This window comes from Dendronephthya gigantea, unplaced genomic scaffold (genome assembly GCF_004324835.1).
Source record: "Dendronephthya gigantea isolate DGI-Jeju-01 unplaced genomic scaffold, DenGig_1.0 000053F, whole genome shotgun sequence".
Taxonomy (NCBI): Eukaryota; Metazoa; Cnidaria; class Anthozoa; order Malacalcyonacea; family Nephtheidae; genus Dendronephthya; species Dendronephthya gigantea.
Window position 1 is genome coordinate 768,532 of NW_021163063.1, and position 25,691 is coordinate 794,222.

At 35.8% G+C, this 25,691-nt stretch overlaps 5 protein-coding genes across 6 annotated transcripts in view; 2 read left to right on the forward strand and 3 right to left on the reverse strand.

The window, feature by feature from the left end:
• Nucleotides 1–1,953: 1,953 nt before the first annotated feature.
• Nucleotides 1,954–4,135, reverse strand: LOC114529186. Its single transcript, XM_028550954.1, has 2 exons — nucleotides 4,081–4,135; nucleotides 1,954–2,597 (listed from the first exon to the last, which is right to left on the reverse strand). The coding sequence occupies exon 2, from the start codon at nucleotides 2,563–2,565 to the stop codon at nucleotides 1,993–1,995; it is 573 nt and encodes a 190-aa protein (XP_028406755.1). The 5' UTR covers nucleotides 2,566–2,597; nucleotides 4,081–4,135; the 3' UTR covers nucleotides 1,954–1,992.
• A 1,773-nt stretch (nucleotides 4,136–5,908) lies between these two features.
• LOC114529175 lies at nucleotides 5,909–11,230 on the forward strand. The gene is made up of 8 exons (XM_028550943.1): nucleotides 5,909–6,114; nucleotides 7,232–7,337; nucleotides 8,222–8,323; nucleotides 8,623–8,670; nucleotides 8,795–8,824; nucleotides 9,331–9,414; nucleotides 9,844–9,905; nucleotides 10,403–11,230. Exons 1-8 carry the CDS (start codon nucleotides 6,097–6,099, stop codon nucleotides 10,403–10,405), a joined length of 453 nt encoding a protein of 150 aa, XP_028406744.1. The 5' UTR covers nucleotides 5,909–6,096; the 3' UTR covers nucleotides 10,406–11,230.
• A 368-nt stretch (nucleotides 11,231–11,598) lies between these two features.
• On the reverse strand, nucleotides 11,599–16,497 carry LOC114529174 (probable flavin-containing monoamine oxidase A). Its single transcript, XM_028550942.1, has 13 exons — nucleotides 16,382–16,497; nucleotides 16,182–16,301; nucleotides 15,648–15,735; nucleotides 15,248–15,422; nucleotides 14,777–14,879; nucleotides 14,512–14,669; nucleotides 13,699–13,788; nucleotides 13,467–13,560; nucleotides 13,047–13,235; nucleotides 12,820–12,962; nucleotides 12,661–12,747; nucleotides 12,449–12,549; nucleotides 11,599–12,314 (listed from the first exon to the last, which is right to left on the reverse strand). Exons 2-13 carry the CDS (start codon nucleotides 16,297–16,299, stop codon nucleotides 12,068–12,070), a joined length of 1,593 nt encoding a protein of 530 aa, XP_028406743.1. The 5' UTR covers nucleotides 16,300–16,301; nucleotides 16,382–16,497; the 3' UTR covers nucleotides 11,599–12,067.
• Nucleotides 16,498–17,131: 634 nt separating this feature from the next.
• LOC114529044 (tubulin epsilon and delta complex protein 1-like) lies at nucleotides 17,132–18,576 on the reverse strand. The gene has a single exon (XM_028550768.1). The coding sequence runs from the start codon at nucleotides 18,452–18,454 to the stop codon at nucleotides 17,132–17,134; it is 1,323 nt and encodes a 440-aa protein (XP_028406569.1). The 5' UTR covers nucleotides 18,455–18,576.
• Nucleotides 18,577–18,757: 181 nt separating this feature from the next.
• LOC114529016 (centrosomal protein of 112 kDa-like) overlaps nucleotides 18,758–25,691 on the forward strand; it is a 34,327-nt gene continuing 27,393 nt past the window's right edge. Inside the window, exons 1-13 of one of the 2 annotated variants that reach the window (XM_028550743.1) lie at nucleotides 18,758–19,150; nucleotides 19,252–19,395; nucleotides 20,939–21,011; nucleotides 21,793–21,910; nucleotides 22,050–22,100; nucleotides 22,240–22,297; nucleotides 22,578–22,843; nucleotides 23,180–23,237; nucleotides 23,495–23,559; nucleotides 23,683–23,769; nucleotides 24,015–24,114; nucleotides 24,381–24,502; nucleotides 25,089–25,328. In XM_028550743.1, the coding sequence (XP_028406544.1) occupies nucleotides 19,263–19,395; nucleotides 20,939–21,011; nucleotides 21,793–21,910; nucleotides 22,050–22,100; nucleotides 22,240–22,297; nucleotides 22,578–22,843; nucleotides 23,180–23,237; nucleotides 23,495–23,559; nucleotides 23,683–23,769; nucleotides 24,015–24,114; nucleotides 24,381–24,502; nucleotides 25,089–25,328 (1,371 nt within the window). In that variant the 5' untranslated portion in view covers nucleotides 18,758–19,150; nucleotides 19,252–19,262. Of the gene's footprint in view, nucleotides 19,396–20,938; nucleotides 21,012–21,792; nucleotides 21,911–22,049; nucleotides 22,101–22,239; nucleotides 22,298–22,577; nucleotides 22,844–23,179; nucleotides 23,238–23,494; nucleotides 23,560–23,682; nucleotides 23,770–24,014; nucleotides 24,115–24,380; nucleotides 24,503–25,088; nucleotides 25,329–25,691 lie in introns of both variants that reach the window. The other variant, XM_028550742.1, reaches the window with a different exon arrangement.

The following is a 25,691-nucleotide window of genomic DNA, read 5'->3' on the forward strand; positions in this document are numbered from 1 at the left end:
TATATTTGGAATAATATATGTATATATAAGCTCGAAATTCACAATTATAGAGCATAATAAGTATTACTAGAGACTGAGGTGTGTTCTTTGAGGCAATTTATACATCGTCGAACAGACTAACGACGTCCCCAATAATCCGGCGTTATATTTTCCGTAAAATTCCCTAATATAGATGCTGTCATATCTTCTTCGTCAATGTTGGATTGCTACTGTTAAACGTTAAAGGGAATTATATGGTTCCTTTAATAATATATCTAGTCCTAATTGATACTGATTACCTATATAGCTATGTCGTCATTTACGATCAATTCCCATTGGCAATGGCAATGAGAGTCAAATTTACCATCAAAAACCCATGTTTGTTTGTGTTTACTTGTCATTTCTGACATATAAAAATTGTTTCAGTCCTTACCTTTCTAGATGTGAACGTTATCGTGCTGATATATTATACGACCAGGCGGCTGAAGCGAATTTGAATTAGAATAAAGCCGTATGTATGTAAAACTTAAATTCGTCAACTAAATTAATTAAATTGTTTCCTCGAAGCGAAGTGTGTAATGAGAATTGATCAATTGATCGAATCAAAAAATTTATACAAAATCTTGTTTTTGAGTTATATTATAAAAGAAATAGAAAACATTTATACAAAATGAACAAACGTTAATCGGACTATATTTTTCGTACTTTGCAACCTTCTGCAACGAAACTGCGAAACTTCGCTCACAATGAAAACAAGGTCTAGTTTGAATTTGAATGCGTCCCTATTATAGAAAAATCCGCAGTGCATAGAATTGATATATTAAACGAAACCTAATTTTACCTCGGCAGGAGAGGGTTTACAAAATAAACAAACGTTGATGGACTATATTTTTCATATTTTGCAACTATTTGCAACGAAACTCCGAAACTTTTCTAACTTTGTGACGCGTTTTAGAGAATGGCCTAGATTAAAATCTGGATTAAAATTTCTTAATGCGTGGGTCTACTTAAAAGCGTTCAGAAATTCGCCTTTCAGAAATTTGTTTGGATCATATTTTGAAATTTTTCATTTAATTTTAAGTAGATTTTCTGTTAACCACAAAGATATTTTTACGTTCAATCACACTATATATGTTTTATATCATTTTGGTTTTATACACAACGATCTTGATAAAGAAAACGCCACATATACTATGAATGGCTTTAATATATACGTGTTTGCATGGCAGCTGAACCGGTTTAAAAGCGTATGTTGAACCATAAATCAAGTATAGCTAACTTAGACACTTAGACATTTTCGCCTACGTAGAAATAACTACAGAGCCAGAAAACATGTGAATTGGCAGTAAGAATAACTTCCCCTAATAGCCATTAGAAAAAGATAGGGAGGGAAAATTAAGTACCGTGTCCGAGGAGAAAAAGTAGAATTCTCATAAAGGCAAAATTGCGTGCTTGCATATCGCTATAAGGAAGACTGTTTTATCTTGGCATCAAATGTGGTGTAACAACTGCCTAAAATCACAGTTAATAGAACATACATGGTTTGGAGACTAGATTTATGCAAAAATTGTTCCTTTCTCATCACACGTCTATTGTATTTGCCATTGGTAAATTTGGTTAAAATACAATAAACACGTGACGAGAAAGAATTTTTTTGCATAAACCTGGACAATAACATAGTAAATGAGTTGTACTTTCATTCTCCAAACCATGTATATTCTATTAACTTTGCTAAAATAGACAAAAACACGTCTTGACGCTTCGACGTGAGGGCGAATGGATTATTGCTTCAGAAATTCTACAAAAAAGGTGTGTGTCCCACCCAAACACCATCATAGATTCAGTCAGAAATTGCGCTGGTGGGAAAAAACCCGTGAAATAGGCATTAGAAAGCTGATCCCCCAATATCACATTTCAATATGGCCTTACCATATCCCTTTCTAAAATAATGATTCGCCCATCATTTATGTGCAATTATTACATTCGTTTTATTTAAACATAGCTTTTGATTTTTTAGTTTTCACATTTTTCATCAACATAGCGAAATAACTTGGCTTTGCACAGAATCTTGAACTGTTCTTTCTGACGTTCAATAGTCATAGCTAGCGTTTCTTCATCCAAATACCTTCTGGTCTTAATGGGGATGCACCCCCAACGAAGCCTTTTTTCGACCAACATGGCCAACTCAAACTTCATGCTATATTTTGCGACCCCTAGATTCACTTTTTTTTTTTTTTTCTGGAAGACAATTTGAATGAAAATAATTTCATATTTGCTATCATCAATCTCAAAATAGCTCCAATCCGTTACTAGCCGTTCAGTCGTGCCCAATGCATCAAGCAGTGCTGTTTTTGTTTCATCTCGCAATTTGAGTAACTTTTGCAATTCATCCACCACTTTCTCGAAATCATTTTCTTCGATTTCTTTAAAAGCATCACATAAATATTCTTCTTTTAACGACTTGTAACGATTGCCATTGAGGGCTTTTTCTGCTTCTTTTATCGATTTTTTTGAAGCTTCTAAACTGTTACGCAATTCCCTATTAAGTTGTATATCACTACCAGGAACTGCAAGAAACCTCTCCATTATGACATCTGACACAGTTTCCAAAAATGCAGCTAGAAAAAATAGGAGAAGATATTTAATTTATGCCTCCTGCAATAGTACAAAGAAGTTTCAGTTTACATACTAATGTGTGTGCCCTTGAACATTCCGAGAGCCACAAATAGCTATTTAGTAATTATTTCTATTAGGCTATAGCTCAGGGGCCGGTTGTATCAAGCCCGTTAAGCTTAAACGGTGGATAAGTCAAAATTAAATAACACTCTTACAACTATCTTGAAAGAGTCAACTTGAATATTATGCACTGAATATGTAGTTGTAAACAATATCTTTGTATTAAGGTGAAAAACATTTAGTTTGCTTGTTGAATAAAACGACAGACTTGCTTTCCATTTTGAACTTATCCACCGTTTAAACTAAACGGGCTTGATACAACCGGCCCCTGTAGAACAGAATGACATGGCTAAGGTGATTATCATTACAATGATTTGAATGCCTCACTATTATAGAAAAATCCACGGTGCATAAAATTGATATAACGAAACTTAATTTCAGCAGGAGAGGGTATGACAAAATTAATAAAATTCGTAAGTTTCTGAAAAGCATTAATTTCAACCGCGTAACGCTAATTCATACAAAATAAACAAACGTTGATGGACTATATTTTTCATATTTTGCAACTATTTGCAACGAAACTTTCGTAGCTTTGTGACGCATTTTTAAAATTCTTGTGGAGAATGGCCTAGATTAAAATCTAGATTAAAATTTCCTAATGCGCGGGTCTATTTTAAAACGTTCAGAAATTCGCCTTTCAGAAATTTGTTTCGACCATATTTTGAAAATTTTCACTTTTAATTACATTTGCTGTTAACCACAAAGATATATTTTTTATGTTCAACGACACTATGTTTTATATGATTTTGGTTTTAATTATATACGCCGTATAACAGGACTTAAAGAAGCCGCCACATATACAAATTCGTATTTATAGCCTGAATATTTATGATTGTTCGTGTTTGGCAGCTGAACAGGTTTAATACCGTATGTGGAACAACATAGCTGCTTAGACACTATAGATTCCTGCACTGGGGTAGAAATATTTACGGATCCAGAAAACTTGTGCATAAACAATAAGAATAACTTCGATATACTTGTAAGTGCAAAATGAAAACATCTACTATAACTCCAGGAAGGGCAATGAATCGGAACTAACTGATGAATTTGAAAATATCGAATATCTCTTTACCTAAAATAAACCTAGATAACACATGCCAGCTTATTTTCCCGGGAACAGTTATATTGATCATAATGAAGCACAAAAGGAGAATTGTAAAGTCAGTGTTTCTACTCCTGTCTTCCGACAATTTATATGTCGTCATATGGACTACACAAACGAATCTAAAATTACTGAACCTTCAAATACTGGTGTTTTTCGATATGGTGCGCATGCATGTCTTCGTTTACCAACCATTTCCGACATAAGATATTATATTGAGTGATATTATTAACTATATAGAAATTGTTAAAACGATTCCTTACCTGTGAAAATGTGAGGTCGTCTGTATTGTTGTAGTGAAGAACAAAACACAGTTTCTTATTAAAAATATGCAATAATTTCAAAAATTTTCTAAAATATGCCCGTTCGCGGGTTAGGTATTCCTATAATTGTAGAATTACCTAGAATTCGTTAGGTGTTCATCTACAATTGTAGAATTACCTAGAATTGCAAAAGTCTTAGAATTAAAAAATGACAACCTTTTGCCTGTTTCAGGACACTTGCAATGAAATAAATGTTTGCTTATATGTACTATAATTTTATGAACTCTTAAACGATGAACTCAACCCGGGTTGGTGAGAGCAATCCACGGCCCCCAAAATCAAATTGTTGAGCACGTCCCCCACATCTCTCATATTCAACAAAGCTAATGCTAGCAGATTTTTGGGCCCATCTGTTTGTTATCTTTCCCTCCGTGTGACCAAACCCTATTACACAAAATAAGATATGACGCACAGTCGGATATTTTCGGAAGGAAGTAAAAAATGGCATTCGGCCATTTTGGCGCACAAGTTGCTTCTCAATATTTGGGCAAAGGTTTTAAGGTTTTAGTTTGCAGCGGGTGCACTATTAAAAAAACGAACAAAGGTTACCGGATTCCAGTTAAGCCTGGTTGCCATTTAGTTGTAATTTAAGTAATAATTTCATTTCCAGAATCCACGAATATAATCCTAACTTTTAATCCTAAACCTGGCCCTAATCCTTACCTAACTACTTACACCAAAGGATTAGAAAAAGGATTATATTCGTGGATTCTGGACATGAAATTATCACTGTATTTTAGTCGTATTTTTTCATGATCATGTCAAGGTGCTTGATCTGATAGAATATTGCCACGTGTGTGCGGTCAACATGATGACCGATGACCAATTTAAATATAAAAACGAAATTATATTCACATCGCTGAAAATGATGACAAAATCGAAAATGAAAGAAAAATTATATTTGCATTACCATTACAGGTTTGCAGCGTCATAGCGTCATAAAAAAATTCAAATTAGAACATAGTTTGCTCACAAGATTAGAATAACAATGCCCTCAATCCTAATTTCAGTTAAAAAAAATGTACAATTTTCATATATAAATTTCTAATATTTTCTAAGTTTTAGCACTGAAAATCCCAAATTCGCATGGCGTTTGTGGAAATAGTTGCAATATAGTTGAAAAATATTCAGCCATATTTGCTCTAGATCTTTATGAATAATATATAACGGCTATTAAGTAAAACAGACTGGTTTTAATGTCAATAAAGGATCATAGTTATAACAGAAATGCTATCTTACATCCGTAGTATACAAGAATAACAAGGATACAACGGAAGTCAAGCCACCTACTATACAACTATCAACTTTAATTTTAAAACGAAACTGAAATAACTACAGCAGCTGAAATTATTAGATTGCAGAAGTAAATTTGAAATACAAACTAAAAGCATTGTCGTCGAATAGGAAAGTGACAAACCGTTTTTTCTTAAACAAACAATTTAAATTTTTGTCGCAAGCTCTTGGTAACCAAGGTGACGGTTATTTCAAGACACAAAAAAAGATATCGCATTTCTTGCACTGAAAAATCAAGGTGTTAATTGCGGAATTGTGGATTTAACGTAGATTTGGACAATAACATTATTAAATTGATATATAATAATCGGTACCAGTTTCTTCTGAAATATACGGAAGTGCTCGGCTCTTCTCCTTTGGAGACACAAGTCTGCATATGAATATCTAACTATGTTTGCATTTATTTTTTACTTGGACTTTTCGTTGTTTGTTTGTGTTGCCTAGCAGCTCGCTTCTTGTCTAAGCACTGTTTATCTTTTTAATCTCCGTATAAACGAAAGAAGATAAACGCTTTTTGTGCAGGGCTTAAAACTACTTTGAACCAAAGCGTTAAAGCATTGATTAATTGCGATATAGTTTACCGCTACACTTCAGGCGTCTCAACAGACCTAAGGTTGTATTGAAGAACGAACTTTCGATCAAGTTCATATCATATTCGGGCTAATGGCTAAGTTTAGTATGGTAAGTTTTAGCAAAGCTTGTATAGTTTGAATGTTTAAAGTCGTTTAAAGTGTTTGTAGTGATTCTGTTGCTGGTCGATGGGGATTGAATTGAAAATTGTCCACGCGGAAATTTCAATCGAATTGTGGAGGTATTGCCAAAATTCGAACTAGCTCAAAGTTGACGAGCGATTGCCATGCTTCGAATTCAAAATGCTGTAATGGAGCTAACATATGTCTGCATGATGTAATATTATAAGTCAGTATTGTGGAAAATGATCACGTATATCTTGCGAGAACACGCGAGGTAAAACTGGGATCATTATCAGTTCCATTATAACATGAATTGAAATCTTTTGTCACGAAACAATTTTGTTTCTAATAATACAAGCGTCATATGGTTTCCAAGTTCGCGACCATTTCATTTTCTTTTGCCTAACTTAACGTTTTTGTAAATCGTTGGCTAATTGGATGGGACAATATAACCGGATTAAGAGCAATACCACACACCGCGTTTGTTAAGCCAGATTATATAAAAGAATTCGAGTCTATAGGCGGGCCTCAACCCTATAGGAGCTAGGGTCGGGGGGTAATTCCCTCCCCCCCCCACACCATTTGGAGATTTGTAAAAAGTGTAATCTATAATAAAAAACGATCTAAAACATCAGAAATATAATCCAAGATTATTTCAATAAGTGCTAACAACATTTTAACTTTCAAGTTAGGTAAGCGTGAAAAATACAATATATAAGTTCTTGAACATCGACTCAGTTTTTGAATGTCACGATGCTGGATCAGCGTTGTTGTCTTTGAGAAGGTTTTAAATGACGAATTCGGAATTTCGAGAATTCGAGAATTATTGCCTATTTACAATATAGCTATACCTCTATTTGGATAAATAAATCAACATCGCTTGATCTTTACAACCTCGGCCCTCGGGTTGTTGTATAAAACTTCAAACTATAAATTGCCTTCTTAAAACGACGCGGTTGAAACAGAAATGAACGACTCTGATTGGCCAATTCTGCCATCAAGTAAAATTTGTTTTCATACAATCGGCCGATTCTACTTTCGTTATATTGATCTCCATTTGCAATAAACACATCAAAATAATCTTCTTGGCGATATTGTACTTTTAGTTTGGCGCAGTTCTTTTGGCGGTTACTGTCGTGCATGGAGTATATGCACAGGCCTCGACTATTTCAATCATTCCATCACCGACACTCCAGTCAATGAATAAATCAGGCAAGTTTGCTTTGCATTCCTTATAACTCTTTTGTTAAATTATATATATATATATATATATATAATATATATATATATTATATATATATATATATATATATATATATATATATAGAAAAAGGTTGCTTGTCAATTAGAGAGATATTATTCGAACATAACCACTGCTTTGTATTTTTTAATATCACTTTATTCACAATGTTTATTTCGAATAATATCTCTCTAGTTGACAAGCAACCTTTTTCTATATCTACACTTGTATTTGGCACAACGCAACTTTTATATATATATATATATATATATATAATATATATATATATATATGTCGTGAGGAACAATATATGTACATGATATTTATTGGAAGTTGGAACTCGGCATCTTTCTGATTTGCCCGGGTACAGTTTGTTTACATTCTGAATATGTTTGTTTGTTTGTTCGTTTCATTAAGCGCTTGTTTACTTTGTTTGCATAGCGGTATTTGTTTGTATGCATGATTGTTTGTTTACAGTCTATTTGTTTGTCAACATGGATGCTATACTTAATTGTTTTTGGGTTTTCTTACTTGCTTTGTCTAAACTGTTTATTTCTTGCTATACTGAATTGTCCCTTTGTTCTCTAAAAAAACACACTACTTGATCACTTTGGGCCTACAATTTCGTTGTATCATCCGCAACTGAAAAGCTTTGAAACCTCTGCACTTTGCCGGAAAAATTATATACTTAAATTTTTAATTTAGCATTCTTCATGACTATTTCAAACAAATTCTACATAATTAACAATGAACCGCGAGATAACGAGATTATATATACAAATTTCACATGCATATAGTGTAAATATAATACAGAACGTATATCATAGCGGTATTAATTATGCTTTTTCATTTGTAGAAATGTCGATGGGATCCAGTCAAAAAGCTTCGTTATCTGTGACTCCTTCTGATGCAACAACTATGACCAACTATGACAAAGAATCAATTACGCATACTCCAGGTTATATAATCGATTAAATACTGCAGAATGGATTTTTTTTCGACAACCTACCTGAGCGCTGATTGGCTGATTTTTGAGCCCGAGATTACCTGCTAATACCCCTTCACTAGAATTTTATAGTCCCTTTGTCGCTCATATGCATGATACAAATCACACTGCGGTTGCAGCAACTATACAGGCCAGCGCCAAAGACTATATACGAGTTTACATTTTCTTTTGCAACCTTCAGTAAACTTTTGCAACATATATAGCAGGGATGTTATAGGAGCTTCATTATCTATTATTTTGATGAAATCTAGGTGTCACCCCCACTTCAGCCTATGTTACAATGGCATCTTCTGATAAAGGTATATCATGCTTTTTTTTAATATGAATATACATTATGTATTTTATTATTTTTCTAGTATAATTCATGCAATTTTCAATGAGGCGGCTATATATGATAATGTGTTTGATGTCAAAATTTTCTAGGAAATGACGCAAACTCAACGCTAACTTCAGGTACACCATCCGAATCTCCACCTATAGAATTACAGGGGCGAATTTAGAACAATAATTTGGGGGGGGGGTGATCTTACAAAAGAAATTCGTATGGCAGAACTGAATAGACGCATGCATGAATATTCACCCCCCAAATTATCATTCTAGTTACGCCACTGAATAAGAATAGCGTTGAGGCTATCCTCCTCAATTTATTCAGCCATTCGTCCTGTATGTGACTTGTGCATGTGTCGAATTGAACCAAACCAAATCTGATTATAGCATTTTCCATCGTCTTGGGGCGCGAGAATAAGAAATAGGAGAATAGTGATGCGGAGAGAATAGGAAATTCAACAACAACATCATTACATCCGTCATGACTTTACATTATTTATTCACGTGCGCGTCGCTATTTTTTCACCGACTTTGCACCTTCTGCTGCCAAGATTGTAGAAATACCCTGAACTTGTCACTCTATTTGAAGTAGTAGCACTTCTTTAAAACACCCTGTTTTTCGTATATTTTAGGCATCGATCAGCAGCAATTTGCTTCGGCTTCTGTAACTCCCACAAGCAACACAACCAAGAAGAGTAGTGGTAATCAAAACAAAGGTATATAGATGCATTTTAATGCAAACGTAATGAATGTTTTACCCGAACATAATTTTCGTATCACCTGCTCATGCACACGACGCAGGATTTGCAATAGCCCGGTTACCAATCTGACAGTTGCGTCTTGGATAGTTCAGGCAGTTGAACTTGATTGGCTAATCACATTTCTGATTGAAACTTTTGCTCGAAGCATTGAACCATGTTGAACCATCATTGTTGACGCAACTTGTTGACATGATTACCAACAAGTTGCAACAATATTGATGGGTGAACAACTATTGTTAACAATGCTGTTCATTGGATATCGCACAATTCCATTGTTCACAGTCATGTTTTCAACAACTTGCATCAACTAATCTGAATTGCCAGCGTTTAAATCGAGTCACAAAATGTTGAGTTGTTGAGGGAACGTGATTGTTATCATTTTAGGATCTTTGAGCGTGAGTTTCCTGCTAGTCCTCGTCGGATTGGCTTTCTATCATATTCCAAATGTAAGTGAATAACAATCTTTAAATGGTTATGTATATCAGACGTAATAGACCTTATGCATATAATGACATATTAAGCCGTCACGCCTGCAGGGAATTCTGGTTTTAGTGGTCACGGCGAAAAATTCAAACTTCAAAATTTCCCGCCGTTACTACTAAGACCAGAATTCCCTGCAGGTGTCACGGCTTGTTACGTCATTATGCATAAGGTCTATTGCATCTGTTAGTAATGGCATCCTGAAGAGAAATGGCACAGATTAGCATCTTGTAACTCGTTGAATGATCTATATACGTTATGTATTTGAAACAATAGCAGTCATTCTCTTTCCAAGGGCAGTTTTTTTTTTCTTTCAAAATCACATTCGCCAATCTAAGTTCCACTTTGACAGTAAAAGGCAGGCATAGACAATGACTGACATTCATATTACTGACACAAATCTTTAGAAATTCATTTTAGTGTTTTTCAAATGTTCAAGGGTAACTTTATTCTCTTTTTCTAGTGATTTTATGGTATGAACAATGGGGAATATACAACAACTGTATGTATCATTTTTGTTAAAAACTGTGTTTTATTTATTATCGTCGCTAATTTTCAACTTTTATGTAATTTACGTCCAGTTTATGACTTCTGTAAACAAACACAAAAAAATAAGTTAAATAAGTTAAACTGCACACGTGTTGCGAGGATTTGCATAAATAGTGTTTGCATGAGTATATCAATTTGCACTTATAAACAATAAAGTTTTTCAGAATAATTTTATTCCGTAGAGGGACTTTAGCTATAGAATAGATGTTTTTCATGAAGAACTCAAGGCTGTTTTATAGTTTTGACTACTTTAAATTGAATGATAGACTTCCAGTTTTTTCCAACGGTTATGGAAAGAAAGAAGAGAACATCTTTCTTTACCGTATGCATGCAAAATAACTTTTATTTTTGACAAATTAATCTTGGAAACAGGGAAAATATTTCATCACAAAAACTAGGGTCGAGGATGGTGAAGGTTTTATATTTTACTCGTCACTTTCCTCACAGCCCCTGTGAATGCCTGAAAGTACTTTTTTTAAGTTTGTCCAAAGTGAAAACTAGTTACAGGCTGCAATCTTTATGAAAAACATCGATAGGAACCACTGATCTGTATGCATGAAATCACAGTCTGGATTACGCAAATTTCTGTTTGCACATGCATGAAGAATGGAAAGGCACTTGTGTCGATTTCGAATCGATGGCAACGAACCAACTCTGTCTTTCTCAATTTTCTCTATATTTTATTGTAAAACGTATTCGTGTTTTAATATATGTAGTCGTATGCTGATTTTAACTTAAAAAATGTCTGATCCTAATGCATTAGTTTACAGGTTTACAGGCCCTTCCCTTCCCTTGGACAATGCTGGTTGTAGGTCTTTCATGGGTAATACATGTTTAAAATTGGAAAACGTTCAAAATTGAATTTTTTACCAACTAAAACATGCGAAATTAAATAAAAAACGCGGTTACAAAGAATTAAAGATTTCTATTAAACGAATGATTTGAAAATACTTAAATAATTACTTTACATAATATTAAAAAATTGAGTATGCTCAAGAGAAATAGCAGTGAAAATTTGACGTCACAAGTGGTGCAAAGTCCACTTGTGTCTTCACCTAACCCAATATATTTTATGAACGTAATTTTTAGGTGTTTTTTTTAATTAAAACGAGAAACAAAAAACTTTCATTGCTATTTCTCTTTAACAACTAATTTACTCTTTACGTTTTTTCCCTCCGAATTGTTATAAATTTAAATAATCCCTATCATAAATTAGAATATTTAGTATAAAAATTTCCTATAAAACTATAATAGAGCTCATGCAGTGAACTCTATGTAAACTGGAACGATAACTTGGTCACCAAAATTAAATCCAAATTGAATTACCAGTGCCAGTCCATTATTATCGTTTTTGCACTCACGATCCCTTTTTGACGATCCCTGGTACCCAATTCGTCTTCAAATTGGCTTCAATGATGGCGACCAAATAACCGTCAGTTAAAGTTCCAGTGTCTATAGAGTTCATCAAACTCAGGTTCTGGGAACCAATTATTTAACACATGCGCATGCGTCGTTTATTATATTGCGGTAAAATTTAGAGAATTGCGCGAAATTGTTTGTTGTATCTAGAAGTTCTTTTTTAAAACCATACCATTGCTATAAATATTGCAATCAGAGAAACTGCTGTTAAAATACCAAATTTCAAGAAATTATTTCCGGATTTTCGGGCAATATTTTGTCGCGGCTGTTCGTTGTCTTGATAGACAGGGATAAACTTGGGATCAATTTTCGTGAGTACTTCGTTAGCAGCTCGTGTACCAGATTGTACAGCACCGTTCATGAAACCGGACCAAAGCGTTGCTGTTTCCGTTCCTGCCCAATGGATCCTGCAAAGAAATAATAGCATTTTATAACTGGGGTCTCACAAGACATATTAAAACCTGATTGGCATATAATACGCTGGACTATTTCACTATTAATTAAAGCGCCTGGGTACGAGGCTGGGAAGGTTTAGTTATACCTTCCAAATGGATTTTTCAAGCAGTCTCCATAAATGGATAAAGTTCCTGGGGTTGTATAATTCACTGGACACCCGCCATTCCAAGCCTCTTTAGACCAGTCCTATAAAGACAAGGTTGAGATCATAAATTGATCCTAAATCCATAAATCTAATCCTTAATCTCTTCTAAACTAAATCTAACGCAAACTTTAGGCGTGTGAGATATGATTTACCTTGATACCAAAGTCTAAGTAGTTTTCCGCTTCTTTTCCAAAGAAATTCGTTAAAAACTTGATTATTCCTTTTATTTGCTCGTCTTCCTAGGAAAGTTGTGTTAAAAATTTCATATTTCAGCATTATCATCAGGTCAGATATAGTCCAGTTCAGCTCACCTTTTTATGAGTCCATCGCGCCGCCGCGACACCGGAAATGAACCCGACTAATGCCGCGTTCCCATTGGCCGAGGTTGCATCGTATACAATGCTGACCGGAGCTTCGCCCACGAACGAAATATCGTCAAATTCATTTGTTGATTCTAAGAAAAAATGAAAGCATAGTTTTTGTATAAGGGTAGAACATTTAGAAAGAACTGTAAAATCTTTAAAAACAAAACACTAACCGCTGTTCCCGTTAACGTTTTTATCGGAAAACTTGAAATCGTCAAATGATACGATCTCTCCGGACAGGCCGTTTTCCCGCCAAAAAGTCTTCGGATAAGTGACGACGAACTTGATCAGGTGACCAACGGGCATATGACGTAATAGATGCTCCTTGTCGAAGGGTAAATTCGGTGTGAAACTGATATTCACTGCAAACAATTTAAAGGCTTGAATTCGCATATCAGTTGAGCTCTTTTTAAAAGTCGTATTTTTAGCAGAAAGCTTTATAATTCCATGACTTAACACATAAAGGAATAAACATTTTAACATTTCTATTGCATGCTGAAGCAGAAGTCAATGAGAGTTGCCGCTTAAATCGGCAGGATCTCAGTTTTTCGACTAGAACAATGAAAAACATCATTATTTGCTGCCTAGCTTACATGCTTGATGAGGTGGTATCGCCATTACAACGTATTTGCTTGTGATTTTCTTCCCAGTTCTTGTCACCACATCTATCGTTTCATTATCGTTTTCCTGAAACGAAATATTTCAATTCAATTTTTACCAAATCAGTTTAATTCGCCGAAGAAAAGAGGTGTTGAAGAACAGGCAGACTGGCGTCTCTTGTTAATATGTAAAGCATTTCAAAACACTGATATCATTCAAATCTACCTGTGATATTTCGGTGACAGGCTCTTCAAGCCAAACGTTTTCATCACCTATCATTTCCAATAGTTTGTGAGAAATCGTCTGTGCACCTCCCTGTTAAAATGTTGATCAACATAACGAATCAAGGTTTTTAAAAGCAGACAATATCATTGCCATTCGGATAGTTGCCCTTTTTTCAATTTCTTTCATACAATTTGAAAACTGAACTGGGCAAAAATGATTATTGGTTACAAGGTTGTCGTGTCAATGTTGACTTAACAGACTTGTTACGGGATGCTTCAAAGAATCGTAACGGAATTCAAGAACTTTCTAATACCTGGTAAATGAAGTTGTGGATCGTAAAAGCCTTAGGCATTGTCATGATTAGGAACTTAAGATTTAGGACGAAAACGAGAACAATGACGGCTGATTAAACAATAAAATTAGCAAAGAAAAGAAAAGAATGAATAATTGTTGAATTCCCAAAGGCGTTTACAACAGCAAATTGCATAATCTCAGCTCTTGTTTTCAACGCCTGTTATTAGAAGACAGTCGAAGTTATATCTAACATATAGTTGCTTTGTAATAACGCTGGACTTTTTACTAATATCATAGTCCGGACTTTAACAAAATCAAACTGTGGGATTGAATCACAAGACGGCCAACAGTGCCAGTGGACTAAAAGTTTGCAAACTTTCATATGAAGTTGTTTGTAATTGCTATCATTGTTGGCGTTAACCTCGCTATTATCATTAATGGTTTGGCGTATGCCAGTATGGCGTGTGATTTTGTCTGTGAGATTCTCGAGCGCTCTAAAAACGGCGCTGGGAGTCAAACCTTTATTCTCCACTCCTGGCCGGAACCTTTGCCGCTTTCCAAGATCGGTTCTACGCCACCAGCACACTGACAATAGTGCAGGAAGAAAAGCAACGATATCTGGGATGGATGAGCCCCGAAAATTACACCACAGGCAGAGTCGAATAACTCTTTCGCTCCTATATTTTCAAGAGTACAGCAGGTGAGGTTTATGGCGTTCGTTTGGTTCATTTGTTTAGTGTTTCTTTGCGTTATTAGGGGGAAATATTTAAGGTTAGACCCTGACCTTCGGTCCAACAATGATTTTGTTTAAAATTTTCCAGCGTTTGACTGTCCAGACGTTTTGAAAGGTTTGAATTTAACAGCGTTTCTTGTGATAATTTGTCTGCCTAAAAATCCAGATTGCAATATAAGATAACTTGTGAAGAAAGGGTTACAAATTAGATCGAACAGTGCTTCATTATTGCTTCATCATTATTTCACCAATCATCACCATTAATCATAATCATCACTATTGTTGATCATCATCGATTATTACCATGATTCACCATCACTATTGGTCATCATCACTATGATGGATCATCACCAATTGTTACCATTAATTATCATCACTATTGATCATCATCGCCACTAATGATCATTACCATTGATTATAATCATCATTATCAATCACCATCTCAAGTCACTTAATCAGCACTACCAAGAGTAATAATGATGAGCATAAAGTTGGTCGTTATCATCCACTGACACACCTTACCTTATTGATAAAAAAGTAAATATCCAGGAGGGAAAATGGTGATACCATTGGTAAAGCCGATGAGTACTTGCGGATTTTCCCATCACTCAATCTGGCAAACTTTGCACCCTTGTTGAACTGGTTGTGAACCTCAAGTCCCAGTTCCTCAATAAGTTTCATAACATGAACCTGTGGGCTATGGTCAATTAATATATCAATTACAAGACACAAGTCAATTACAAATTTTCAATGCTGCTACTTCAGTGTTTTCCCTGGTTATGCACCCAGATTATATGAGTAATGCACCCAGATTATACCCAGTTGATGCATCTAAGCACACTGATTATACAAATGGGATGCAATTTAAAACAATTTACAAGGATATAACAGTAGACAATGCAACAGTTAATGGTCACATTACCTTCCAACCCATTGCCCACCAAGATCCCACATATCCTTGCCATTTTCACACTTGAGTTTTGCTGACAGGGTGCGGCCACCAATCCTGTCTTTTATATTTAAATTGCATTAATTGCATTTGCAGTGAAAACATTACATAAACATTCTTAGAAGTAAACTTTTAAGGGACGTTTTAAGGAAGGTGGATTTTTGCCCTAATGACAGTCTAATTAAATGGTTGAAAGTCGAAACTGCTTCAAGCTCTTAAACCAGAGGAAGATGTGATTGGGGCATTTAATCCTATAATTCCTGATTATGAGATTAGTTATGACAACCACATTTTTAAAGTAAAAACATTAGTGGAAATATGCAGTATTGCACTATTACTTAAGTTTCACCTATTTTTTCAGTCCCATATAAAAAAGAGGGACATATTAGACACTGCACTTACTGCAGAACTTTATATCACTTATGAATATTTATAATTGCTATTTGAATAAATCAAATGGTCACGGTATTACGGAAACATTTGCAGTTTCTGTTAACTACTCTATACCTTTTGCTTCGAGGACTAACACTTTCAATGATCGATTATGTTGGAGCAATCGATAAGCCGCAGTCAATCCCGATAACCCTCCGCCGATAACAAGAACATCATAGACGATTTCGTTCATCCCTTGTGGAAAATATAGCAATCATAAAAGCGTATTTTAGGGATGAGAATGAAAGAATCGAAGCGAAGTTTTGAATCAATACCTTGCTAGTTTATGAACAATTCGTTTCTTCTACAACACTGCAAAAATCTTGCGTCATTCTAGTCTTTTTAGATTTATTTTAAGATCAAATGTCAATTTATTTACAAATTTGTTTTGAAGGGCATACAAGGCCAAGCACAGTGATGTTTCCTGTTTCCGGTTTCAAATTACTATCAAAATAAGATTATAATATATCAGAATGGAAAAGAAGGATCTAGGCATAATTTAACGAAAAATAATAAAATATTAAATGGCTATATTAAAATTGAAACTTGGTATTTTATATTCGTTGAATTTTACAATTTGTAACGCTAGTGCGTTAATGCAAAAATACACAATCTGTATGTCATAGTATTCCTATTGAAAACCTTGTGCATTTTATAGACGAGCAAAAATCACGTTTCTTTTCAAGCGTTGCAATAATTTTGTAATATCATAAGTCGGTTGAATGGCAGCTATGATGGCAGAAACCAATTGTCCGAAAAACTTTTAACAATTGAATTAAGGCAATAATATAACCTTGTAATCACCTGCAAACAAGCAATTGACAAATTATCAAGAAGCAGAACAACTGAAAAACAATTCGTTGAGACTTGAGAGAGTAGTGATAAAATTGATCTGCCATTGTTTTTAATTTTTAGCCGAGCTCAGTGAGCAACAATAGGTTTAAACCTGACTGTTCGAGATAGCTGCTTGTTTGCATTTTATTTCATTTGTCAGGCAATATAATACATTAACAAATATTTTTCACTTATTTATTTCTTAGTTCAGTGTATTTGTTTTTCCCAATTGGAGGAATAAGTACAGTGTCTTCTATGTTTCCCGCTAAGTTATTCAAAATATCAAAATGCTCATTTCTGAGTTCCATAAGTTTTAATTCAAGCTCCAGATGTTTCACTTTCAATACTTCAATTTCCCTCTGTGCACTGCTTTTCTCTGGTTGTTTGACATTGCCAGTATTACCAACATGCTTCAGTTCTGGAAATGTTTGTCTTTCGGCTTGTTTGGATCGAGTTTTGCCACCCAGACATAAAGCATCCAACTTCTGATTAAGCTCTTCTAATTTTATTTGGCATACAGTTTCCATATCATCAGACGCAGCTTGTTCTGATGATATTGAGCACTGCTTGCTGTTATCATCAATAACTTTCTGGATCTCGTGTTGAATGCGACAAATACTCAATAATTTTCTCTCAGAAATTTCACGACACTTTTTGCAAGTCCTCTCTCCATTCCACATCAAGCTTTCTGAGCCTGTGTGTTGCAGACCTTTGACTTCATACACACTTTCCAACCATTTCCAAAAGATATCTTGCATTTCAGTAAATGTCAATAAATTTCCAAGATATTCATTATACTGTATAGTTTTTTCTAAGAATTTTGAAAGTTCCTTTGGGTGTCGGAGCAGAAACACTTCCAAAGCTGAAAGGTGGCCTTTGGGCGTGGCTACACCCTGGGTGGCTGAATGCACTTTGGCAAGCAATGACGCTAACTGGTTCTCTGCTGAGAACAATCCTTTAAAACTTAACATCAAATTTCCTAGAATCCAAGAGAGCTGGTTAAAGTCAGTACATTTGTCAGTTTCTAGTTCTAAATTCCTAGAAAATTTGTCTGATTTTTCTGAATGTGATTTGTGTGAGGCAATCAATGATTCCCATTCTGTTGGCAAACACTCCTCAAATATGTTATTGCAATTGTCCAGTAAACTATTGAGCAGTTTCGACTTTGACACCAGCCAGCCGAAGGCAAGCAAAATTTCCCTACTCCCAGAACTAATGTCATTTGGCAATTCATAGAAATTCTGAATATAATATCCCCTTGCATAAAGCTCATATTTGGTCCACAATATCGCATCCTGCATATTTTCGTCCTTAAATTTCTCGGTAGTTCGGAAAGTGTTAAACTTGACAAACCAAACCGTCTCGTACAGCAATTTCCACATCACTCCTGTGACTTCGTTTTTACCGAATTTTGCGAGTCGAAAGGTCTCGGGAGCTATTTTTGTCCCACCGTTGTGAAGAATTATCCTACATAAGGCATTGATCACCTCCTTTATGTGTTGTTTCGACGCCATTCCTAATAAAAGCGCCTAAAAAGTGACCGAGTTTGCAAAATAATGTCCGCCATTTTGAATGGCAAAACCAAAATACGGTTATTGCACCTAACAAGGAAGTGAGGTAAGGGTCTCCGGTCGGTTGTCTGAGCTCTGTCTTTATTTTGCTTTTTAAAACTCCGTTTGTTTTTCAATAAAACAAATTCTAAGGCAAAAACTATACTTAGGTTTATGAGTTACTATGAATAACTCTTCAATTTGTTCCAAACTGTTTAAAAAAACCCCCAATTTATTACCATCGTCATGCCGAAGTAGAGCCCCGGGAGCATAACGACGGGGTCAAATCTCGTATTCTCTTCCGAAATTTCAACGGTTGAAAACGGTTCGCGGGAGAATATGAATTTTGTTTCTGCATAAATTTCAAGAGAAATTGCTACTTTTATATATTTAAAGGGCCAGTTTGATACGTTTTTCATCGCTCTGTCGTCTTTTAACGTTGAAATAAGAAAATCGAGGAAAATCGGCAGGAAATTAAACGCAAAAAGCAGCGATCGACGGTTCATAGCGTTCATTTTATCAGATCTCTTGGATTAAATTTCGACAGGATCCCTTTAAAAGGGCAAAGTAAACACTAAACTACGAAGCCAGAGATGAAAGAGAGGATTGTTTTAATGTGGAATGCAACTGTAAACATCCTTGCTTGAGTATTATAACAAGGTACTAAAATAACTTTGGATTTGACGCTTTTTATTATGCTCTCGTTTGGTCCATAACGTTAAGAAGCTCAAGAGATTGGTTTTGTTTACTTTGTGTGAAAGCGACGGGAAATATGACAACTTCGGCGCGGAAACGTGATTTGAAAAGCGCCAGGGAAGGCTCTGCTATCGAAAAACTCGATGACACTTTTAATAGTTTTGTGGATTGTATGAAGCCGTTTGTGCTGAAGTTGGCCAAGAAAACTGGTAAGTATCTTGCATTATTTGTGGACTTGTTTGCATGAAGAAGTTGCATTTGGAAGTGTTTGTATTTGTTAATAGCTTTTAACAGTCTTCAGTGAAATCACTTTTGACAAGTTCAAACATTTGGATTGGTCTCATGGACAGTGAACATACTCAATGTGCCACACCGAAGCCTGTCAATTGCTTTGAACAAATGTTGATGCATACTTGAACAATGTGCATTTGAGAGTATGGAATGTAGTTCTTTCCCTTCTTACCCAACTGTTGGCCTAAGTGTCCTGTTCTGATGGCGTTGTGGGTTGATTCACTATAGTGTAAATCATGACTCATTTTATATAGGAGCATGAGTGAGATGGGTCTTGCCAGCTTGGTTTCTATGTTTTCCAAAATCTATGTTTTCACACAAAAAGGGGGACAACTTTGTGTGAGAAGTCCAACCCACTACATCTGCACAATTCAACCTACTGTATTTTACCAGGGCCCATTTAGCGAAAGCCCTTCAACATCATGTCAACCTCCCCTCCCTCCTCGCTGACAAAATCATCACTTAAGCAATGCCTCCTGGGATATTTCATCTGTAAATATCTCAATCAGAACCTCATTGTATATTCTGTGTTCATTTCCTAAATGTAAATAATGTTTTTGAAAAATGATTTGTTGTTATAATCCCTACTAATACCTCTGAGCTTTTTGGATTAACAATGTTTGCCAAAGACTGTTTGCATGAACAGTTCGTTTACGGATGACAGTTGACATTCAAATTGCACCCATTCATCAATAATCTTTGGTAATTAGAAATATATTATTTGTGCAGTTATTGAATACAACGGTTTGCCCTCCTATATGTTTTGAAAAATATAAGTTGGTATTCAATTTTTGAAAACTAGAGATATTTAACATTATGCCTTGGCTCTATCTACCAAGTCCTTGTGGCTCAGGGGATGCTAAAGGTATTATTGCATATTTATTTATAAGTCGCACTTTAAAAGTGCCATTGATTGTGTTCATGCGCCATTTGAGGACGTTTTGTGGTTAAAGCTATCTAGAGCGTACGTAGAATGCTATTCTATCATATTATAGGACAATATTTGAGCTTTTTATCTTGCAAAATGGTTTAATACAATATGCTCTCCTTTAGTATTTTGCTATGTCTAATATTAGCAGGTGATTTTCTGGTGAGTTGAGGAATGAAAAATTTAGCTGTCAGTAATTTCTCAACTTATTGGCTTGCATTTATGCATTAATACATCCAGATGCCATTCTGTTTTATTAGTATCTAACTCTGTCAGATGCCAGGTTATGTTATAACTTATGAGTGAATGAGTGTAATTAACTGCCAGTTTAAATAATGACAAGTGCTCTACAAAATTAACTGCCATGCACCCAATGATTATATTTCATAACTCATCAGTTTGTAATGTAGCGCTCAGATCTCCCAAACATTTGCTTTTTTCTATGTTTTTATGCAGTGTTGCCTCAAGTCAAGAAAGCTGCTGGTATAATCTGTTATTTATACGTATAAAATTGAAGTAATTTCTTTAAACAGAACGTCAAAGGATCGCAATGTGGATCAAGAAGCTTTGTGAGCCACCGGGAAACGGTGCCTCGCTCATGTCAAGGTTATTAAATATTACATTTATAATTAATATCCAAAATAAGTTCAAGAACGATATTTAAACCTGTTTTACCTGACAAGCCTTTGTTATTATCAATTTTCCACTGGATGAAACATATTCTTCGCTTCTAAAATCATTGGAGATTGTGTATTTACTATGGCACACGAAAGAACACAATTAACATATTAATCCGCCAGAAGTTAAATGTATACATACGTGCATTAAAATAGTAAACTTTTCGAGAATTTAACGGTTTTTCGTCCCCGTAAGACCTGTAGCATTTTCATTCGTGAATTTTTAATATTCCCCCAACTGTGACCCATTTTTGCGGCCATTCGTTTTGGCCACACCTCAAAATCGTACCAAAAAGTTAGGAATAACCAGCTTCGTGAGTGAATCGTGACCAGGCCCCGGGCACTTTTTTTGCATGGCATGAAAGATCTCTGCGTCCAACTGGTAATATAGAGATCAGTTGCTAGAGCGAGCGCGTAAAGGTATCTGGGTCCTGCCTATCGTTATGAATAAACCTGAAAAGTCAAATTTTAAGGGAACTGATTCTGATTGGCTAGATGGGTCACTGAGCTATATAGAATCCAGTTAAAAAAACAAAAATATGATTTATCCTCCTGTAACTGATCTTTACCATATATCGTGAGCTGAATGCTGAATGAATCGAATTCAGCCTAGAAACGATTAATTATGATAAATAAAGCAAACCATAGAACAATAATTCAATTCAGCTCTAGCTATGCTGCAACTAACCCAACTAACTCGCTTGCTTTAGAAAAAACAGGAACATGTATGCTCAAGTATTGCTGGCGATGTTGAAACGTGATTTGATCGAGGAACCTTTCTCTCAACAACCAGAACCTGGCCCGCTACCTACTATGCCAGCTTACATGGTGAGTCGAGCATACTCGTCACCAGGGCTTCCCCTAAAAACGAGGTTGCTTTAGGGTGCTTAGAAAAATGAAAAGATCCCTCCACCTCGTGACGGCTGGGCATGGGATTAACTAGTTAACATGTCATTTCTTTGCGCAGTCCATCTACGCGGATGATCCTACGGTACAGAGTTCACTTTCTGAACAAGAGGTAATTAAAATGGCAAGTTTTAACACTGATCACGTGCAATCAGGTGTAGTAATAACACTGATCACGTGTAGTACAATACATCTGCCGCATTCAGCCGTGATTCATGATCAATACCACCAATTTCTATTTAACAATCCAGGCTGACGATAGTGACACAGCTCCGAGCTGGATCAGAGGCGAGCTTGCAAACTCATCAGGTACCGAATAGACTGCATAGCATGCAAAGAAAAAGTTAGTATCCGGGCTTTCAAAAGAAAGTACTGGTTACCCCTTTTCCCATGGGCCGGATTTACCCTTTTATCTATTCTATACGCCATTACTAACTTAGTCATTTTGAAGCTCCCTTTTATCCAGGGAAAATTGACCCTATATATTGCCCTACTCTTTATAGGACCATAGGCTACAGTAAGAATTCTCCAAACACGTTTGAGTGACTTGTATTTCTGTCTCATTCGTCTCCCAATGATTCAATTTCAGACGGCAGTTTTCAAGACGATTCCCAACATGAAAGAGCCCATTCGAGGAAATCGTATCGAAATCACGGAGACGAGAACAGCTTGGTGTCGTCTTACGCGGGTAGTTCCAGCCTGAGGAACCATTCCTCCGGCACGGAAAACGGAGATATCTCGCACGCCCGTTCGCCGTATCAAGCCAGGAAAACTCTCGGTGGGAAATTCAGATACGAACCGGTTTATTTACGAGAGATCTTGAACAGCGATTTGGGATACCCGACATCAACGCCTGTAAGATAAACCGGGGATTGAGGACAAGGATTAGTTGTCGAATAAAACTCCATTTCTCAGTTGAAACAACTTCATATCTCTGGAAATATACTTTATTTCGCCTTCAAATTTATGTCAGAGCTATAGTTCTTATAACTAAACATGATCACAAAATTTCGACTACTTTGATAAAGAATAACGAAAGATATGATCGATTAAATACTGCAGAAAGGATTTCTATTTCGACAATTAAACCTCCTGAGCGCTGATTGGTTGAAATAATGAGCGGGAAATCACCTGGAATAGGTATTTCTACTTGAAGTATTAGTTTATAATGTTATCATTTCTCTAAATTAGACCAAAGCTGCATTGAGGATGAATGGTGAACAAGGAGGTTATCTATCTCAAACAAGAGGTATAAAGTTAATTGTTAACAACAGTCAGACATTAGGGAGCTTTAGCAGTGAGTACGAATACAAGTACGGGATTCGTCATTCTCGCAGGTTGTTTGCTTACGCCATCAGTGAAAACTCGTGACCAAACAACTACGACTTTCGTCAGATGACGTAATAACCTCGTTTGGCGCGAAAATGGTGAATCTTGTACTCACTGCTAAAGCTCATTTTTTTTTAATGGGCGGCTGATTGCATTTTCCTCTGCGATTCCAAATAGCTCTGCCATCGTTCACGACAGAACAGGAGGAAGATTTATTGAAAAGAGTCGGCAAAGAAAGAGAGGTGGGTGTGCATGTAGTTTCAAAGCATACGAGCAACAAAATATCCTCATATACACCGAAGTTTCTTTTATTTAAAAGCATCGTTAAATATTGCAGATGTTTTCTAGAGTTTCTCACTTTACAGGTGGAAGCGAGAACGAAAATGGCCGAAGCGAGGTTTCATGAAGATAAGCTCAAAATTCAACAACAACATGACCTTTCTGTTCAAAAGGTATATATAGATTATAGTCCCTTCGATCAATGGTAAGATCGTGTCCTTGTGTTTCGAACAATTATAGTATAGCTATATATCTTTTCACCTAAATTGAAGGTAAATATAAGGTTGACCAGTAAGCGATATACTCGTCCAAGTCCTATCAAGACGTTGTCTACAAAATTAAAACTTGAACTGCTGAGTGCAGCTCTGGTATTTTATGTCAACTGTTTTTTATTATTTTGTTATTTATTTCTTCTAAGATTCTTGACCGTAAAAACAATGAATTAGAAGAAGTGAAGGCGAAATATCGCAGTAAAGTAACTGAGATCGAGACGAGATTGAAGAAGCAAGATAAAAAGAGTAAGGAAATTTGAACTGTTAACAACGCATGCGCGGCGAATCAATGTACTGCTAGAATTCAGAGAATGAATATATTCTTCGTCAGCAGTCTTCCCTTCTAAGAAACTAGTTTTCTTGGAATATCTGACCTGCCAGGTGATTCTGAAATGGCGGGAAACGAATGGCACTAGTTGTTAAATATCTCTTGAAATATATATTTCTGTCGGTTTCCGATATATTTGCATTGTGTCCGAGCTATAGTTTGCATTATTCTTTTTATTCTATAGTCGTCCAACAAGCGCGTGAACTCGAGTCGCTACGTCAGCAGCGCGATAAACAACGAGATGAACTGAAAAATTTAGCCCAAGAAAAGGAAGGAACGACGATGCAAAACGATTTTGAGAAAAAGGTAGTTTTTCACGAGCTCAGACTTTCAAAACTTCACAATCAATCGTTATGCGGGGAAGAAAAAAGAAAAGAAGGCATCAGCAATAGCAAGGCTGGATTTCCACTTGCGGAGGAATAGTTCGCTAGCAAAATATTTGCATATTTTCTTTTGAATTGAGAACAGTCATGTTCTAGCGGCGTGCTCACACTTGCCAATTTTGCTGCGAAGAAAATAAAGTAAAACTAAATCTTTTTTAAAGATTCTGCGTTTTTATGTGCGATTTTCTTCTTTTGATAGATGTGAACGAGTGATTTAGTTACTGATGTTCAAATAAAAGTTCTTATGCATCAGAGCATTCGTAACTAATTACTCGTTCACATCTATCAAAAGAAGAAAATCGCACATAAATCGCAGAATCTTCAAAAGATTTATTTTGAATTTATTTTCTTCTTTAAATAGATGTGAACGAGTGAATTAGTTACTGATATTCAAATTAAGAGCTTTTATACATCAGAGCATTCGTAACCAATTACTCGTTCACATCTATCAAAAGGTGAAAATCGCAGCAGGAATCGCAAGTGTAAACGATTTATTTTCACTTTTTAAGCTGCACGATAAGATCGCGGAGTTTGAGCAGGAAAAGTTTGAGATGCAGAAGAAGCACACACAGGAAATTCAGGAAATTTTGGACGAAACAAACGGGAGAATCGCGAAAATGGAAAGTGAAAGTAATCAACAAGTGGAAGCAGCGAATGGAATGGTTAAGAATTTGGAAGTGGAAACACAGAGATTAAGCGAGGAATGTGAGGTGTTGCGGCGCGGAAGGATGGGCTTGGAACATGAGAAGGTGGGGACTGGGGCTTCGTACCGGTGAACTCTATGTGAACTGGATCAATAACTCGGTCGCCATCTTTAAAGCCAATTTGAAGTTGAATTGGATACCAGTGCCAGTCATTCCTACCGTCAACGATCGCGCCGAGAAAAGAATAGAAAGAGACTGGCACTGGTCCCCAATAGACCTTTTCAGCTTTTATGCAAATTAATCATTTCAAATCACATGGTCTAAAGTTTTATTAGCTATTCCATGATCAGAACATCTGAAATGGGTTCATTTGCATGCAAGCTGAAATGGTCTATTCGGTGGAAGATGGCGGAAAAATAACTGTTAGTTATCGTTCCAGTCTATATAGAGTTCACTGGTTCATGCGTG

What these genes read in the sequence shown, in the direction of transcription:
- LOC114529175 (XM_028550943.1), top strand. An exon ending in AATGGCATCTTCTGATAAAG is followed by an intron (nt 8,671 to 8,794) that starts GTATATCATGCT and finishes AAAATTTTCTAG; the next exon opens with GAAATGACGCAAACTCAACG. An exon ending in AAACTCAACGCTAACTTCAG is followed by an intron (nt 8,825 to 9,330) that starts GTACACCATCCG and finishes CGTATATTTTAG; the next exon opens with GCATCGATCAGCAGCAATTT.
- LOC114529174 (XM_028550942.1), bottom strand. Translation starts at nt 16,299, where the DNA reads ATGAACGAAATCGTCTATGATGTTCTTGTTATCGGCGGAGGGTTATCG. An exon ending in GTTAGTCCTCGAAGCAAAAG is followed by an intron (nt 15,736 to 16,181) that starts GTATAGAGTAGT and finishes TAAATATAAAAG; the next exon opens with ACAGGATTGGTGGCCGCACC. An exon ending in ACTTAGACTTTGGTATCAAG is followed by an intron (nt 12,550 to 12,660) that starts GTAAATCATATC and finishes TTGTCTTTATAG; the next exon opens with GACTGGTCTAAAGAGGCTTG.
- LOC114529044 (XM_028550768.1), bottom strand. Translation starts at nt 18,454, where the DNA reads ATGGCGTCGAAACAACACATAAAGGAGGTGATCAATGCCTTATGTAGG.
- LOC114529186 (XM_028550954.1), bottom strand. Translation starts at nt 2,565, where the DNA reads ATGGAGAGGTTTCTTGCAGTTCCTGGTAGTGATATACAACTTAATAGG.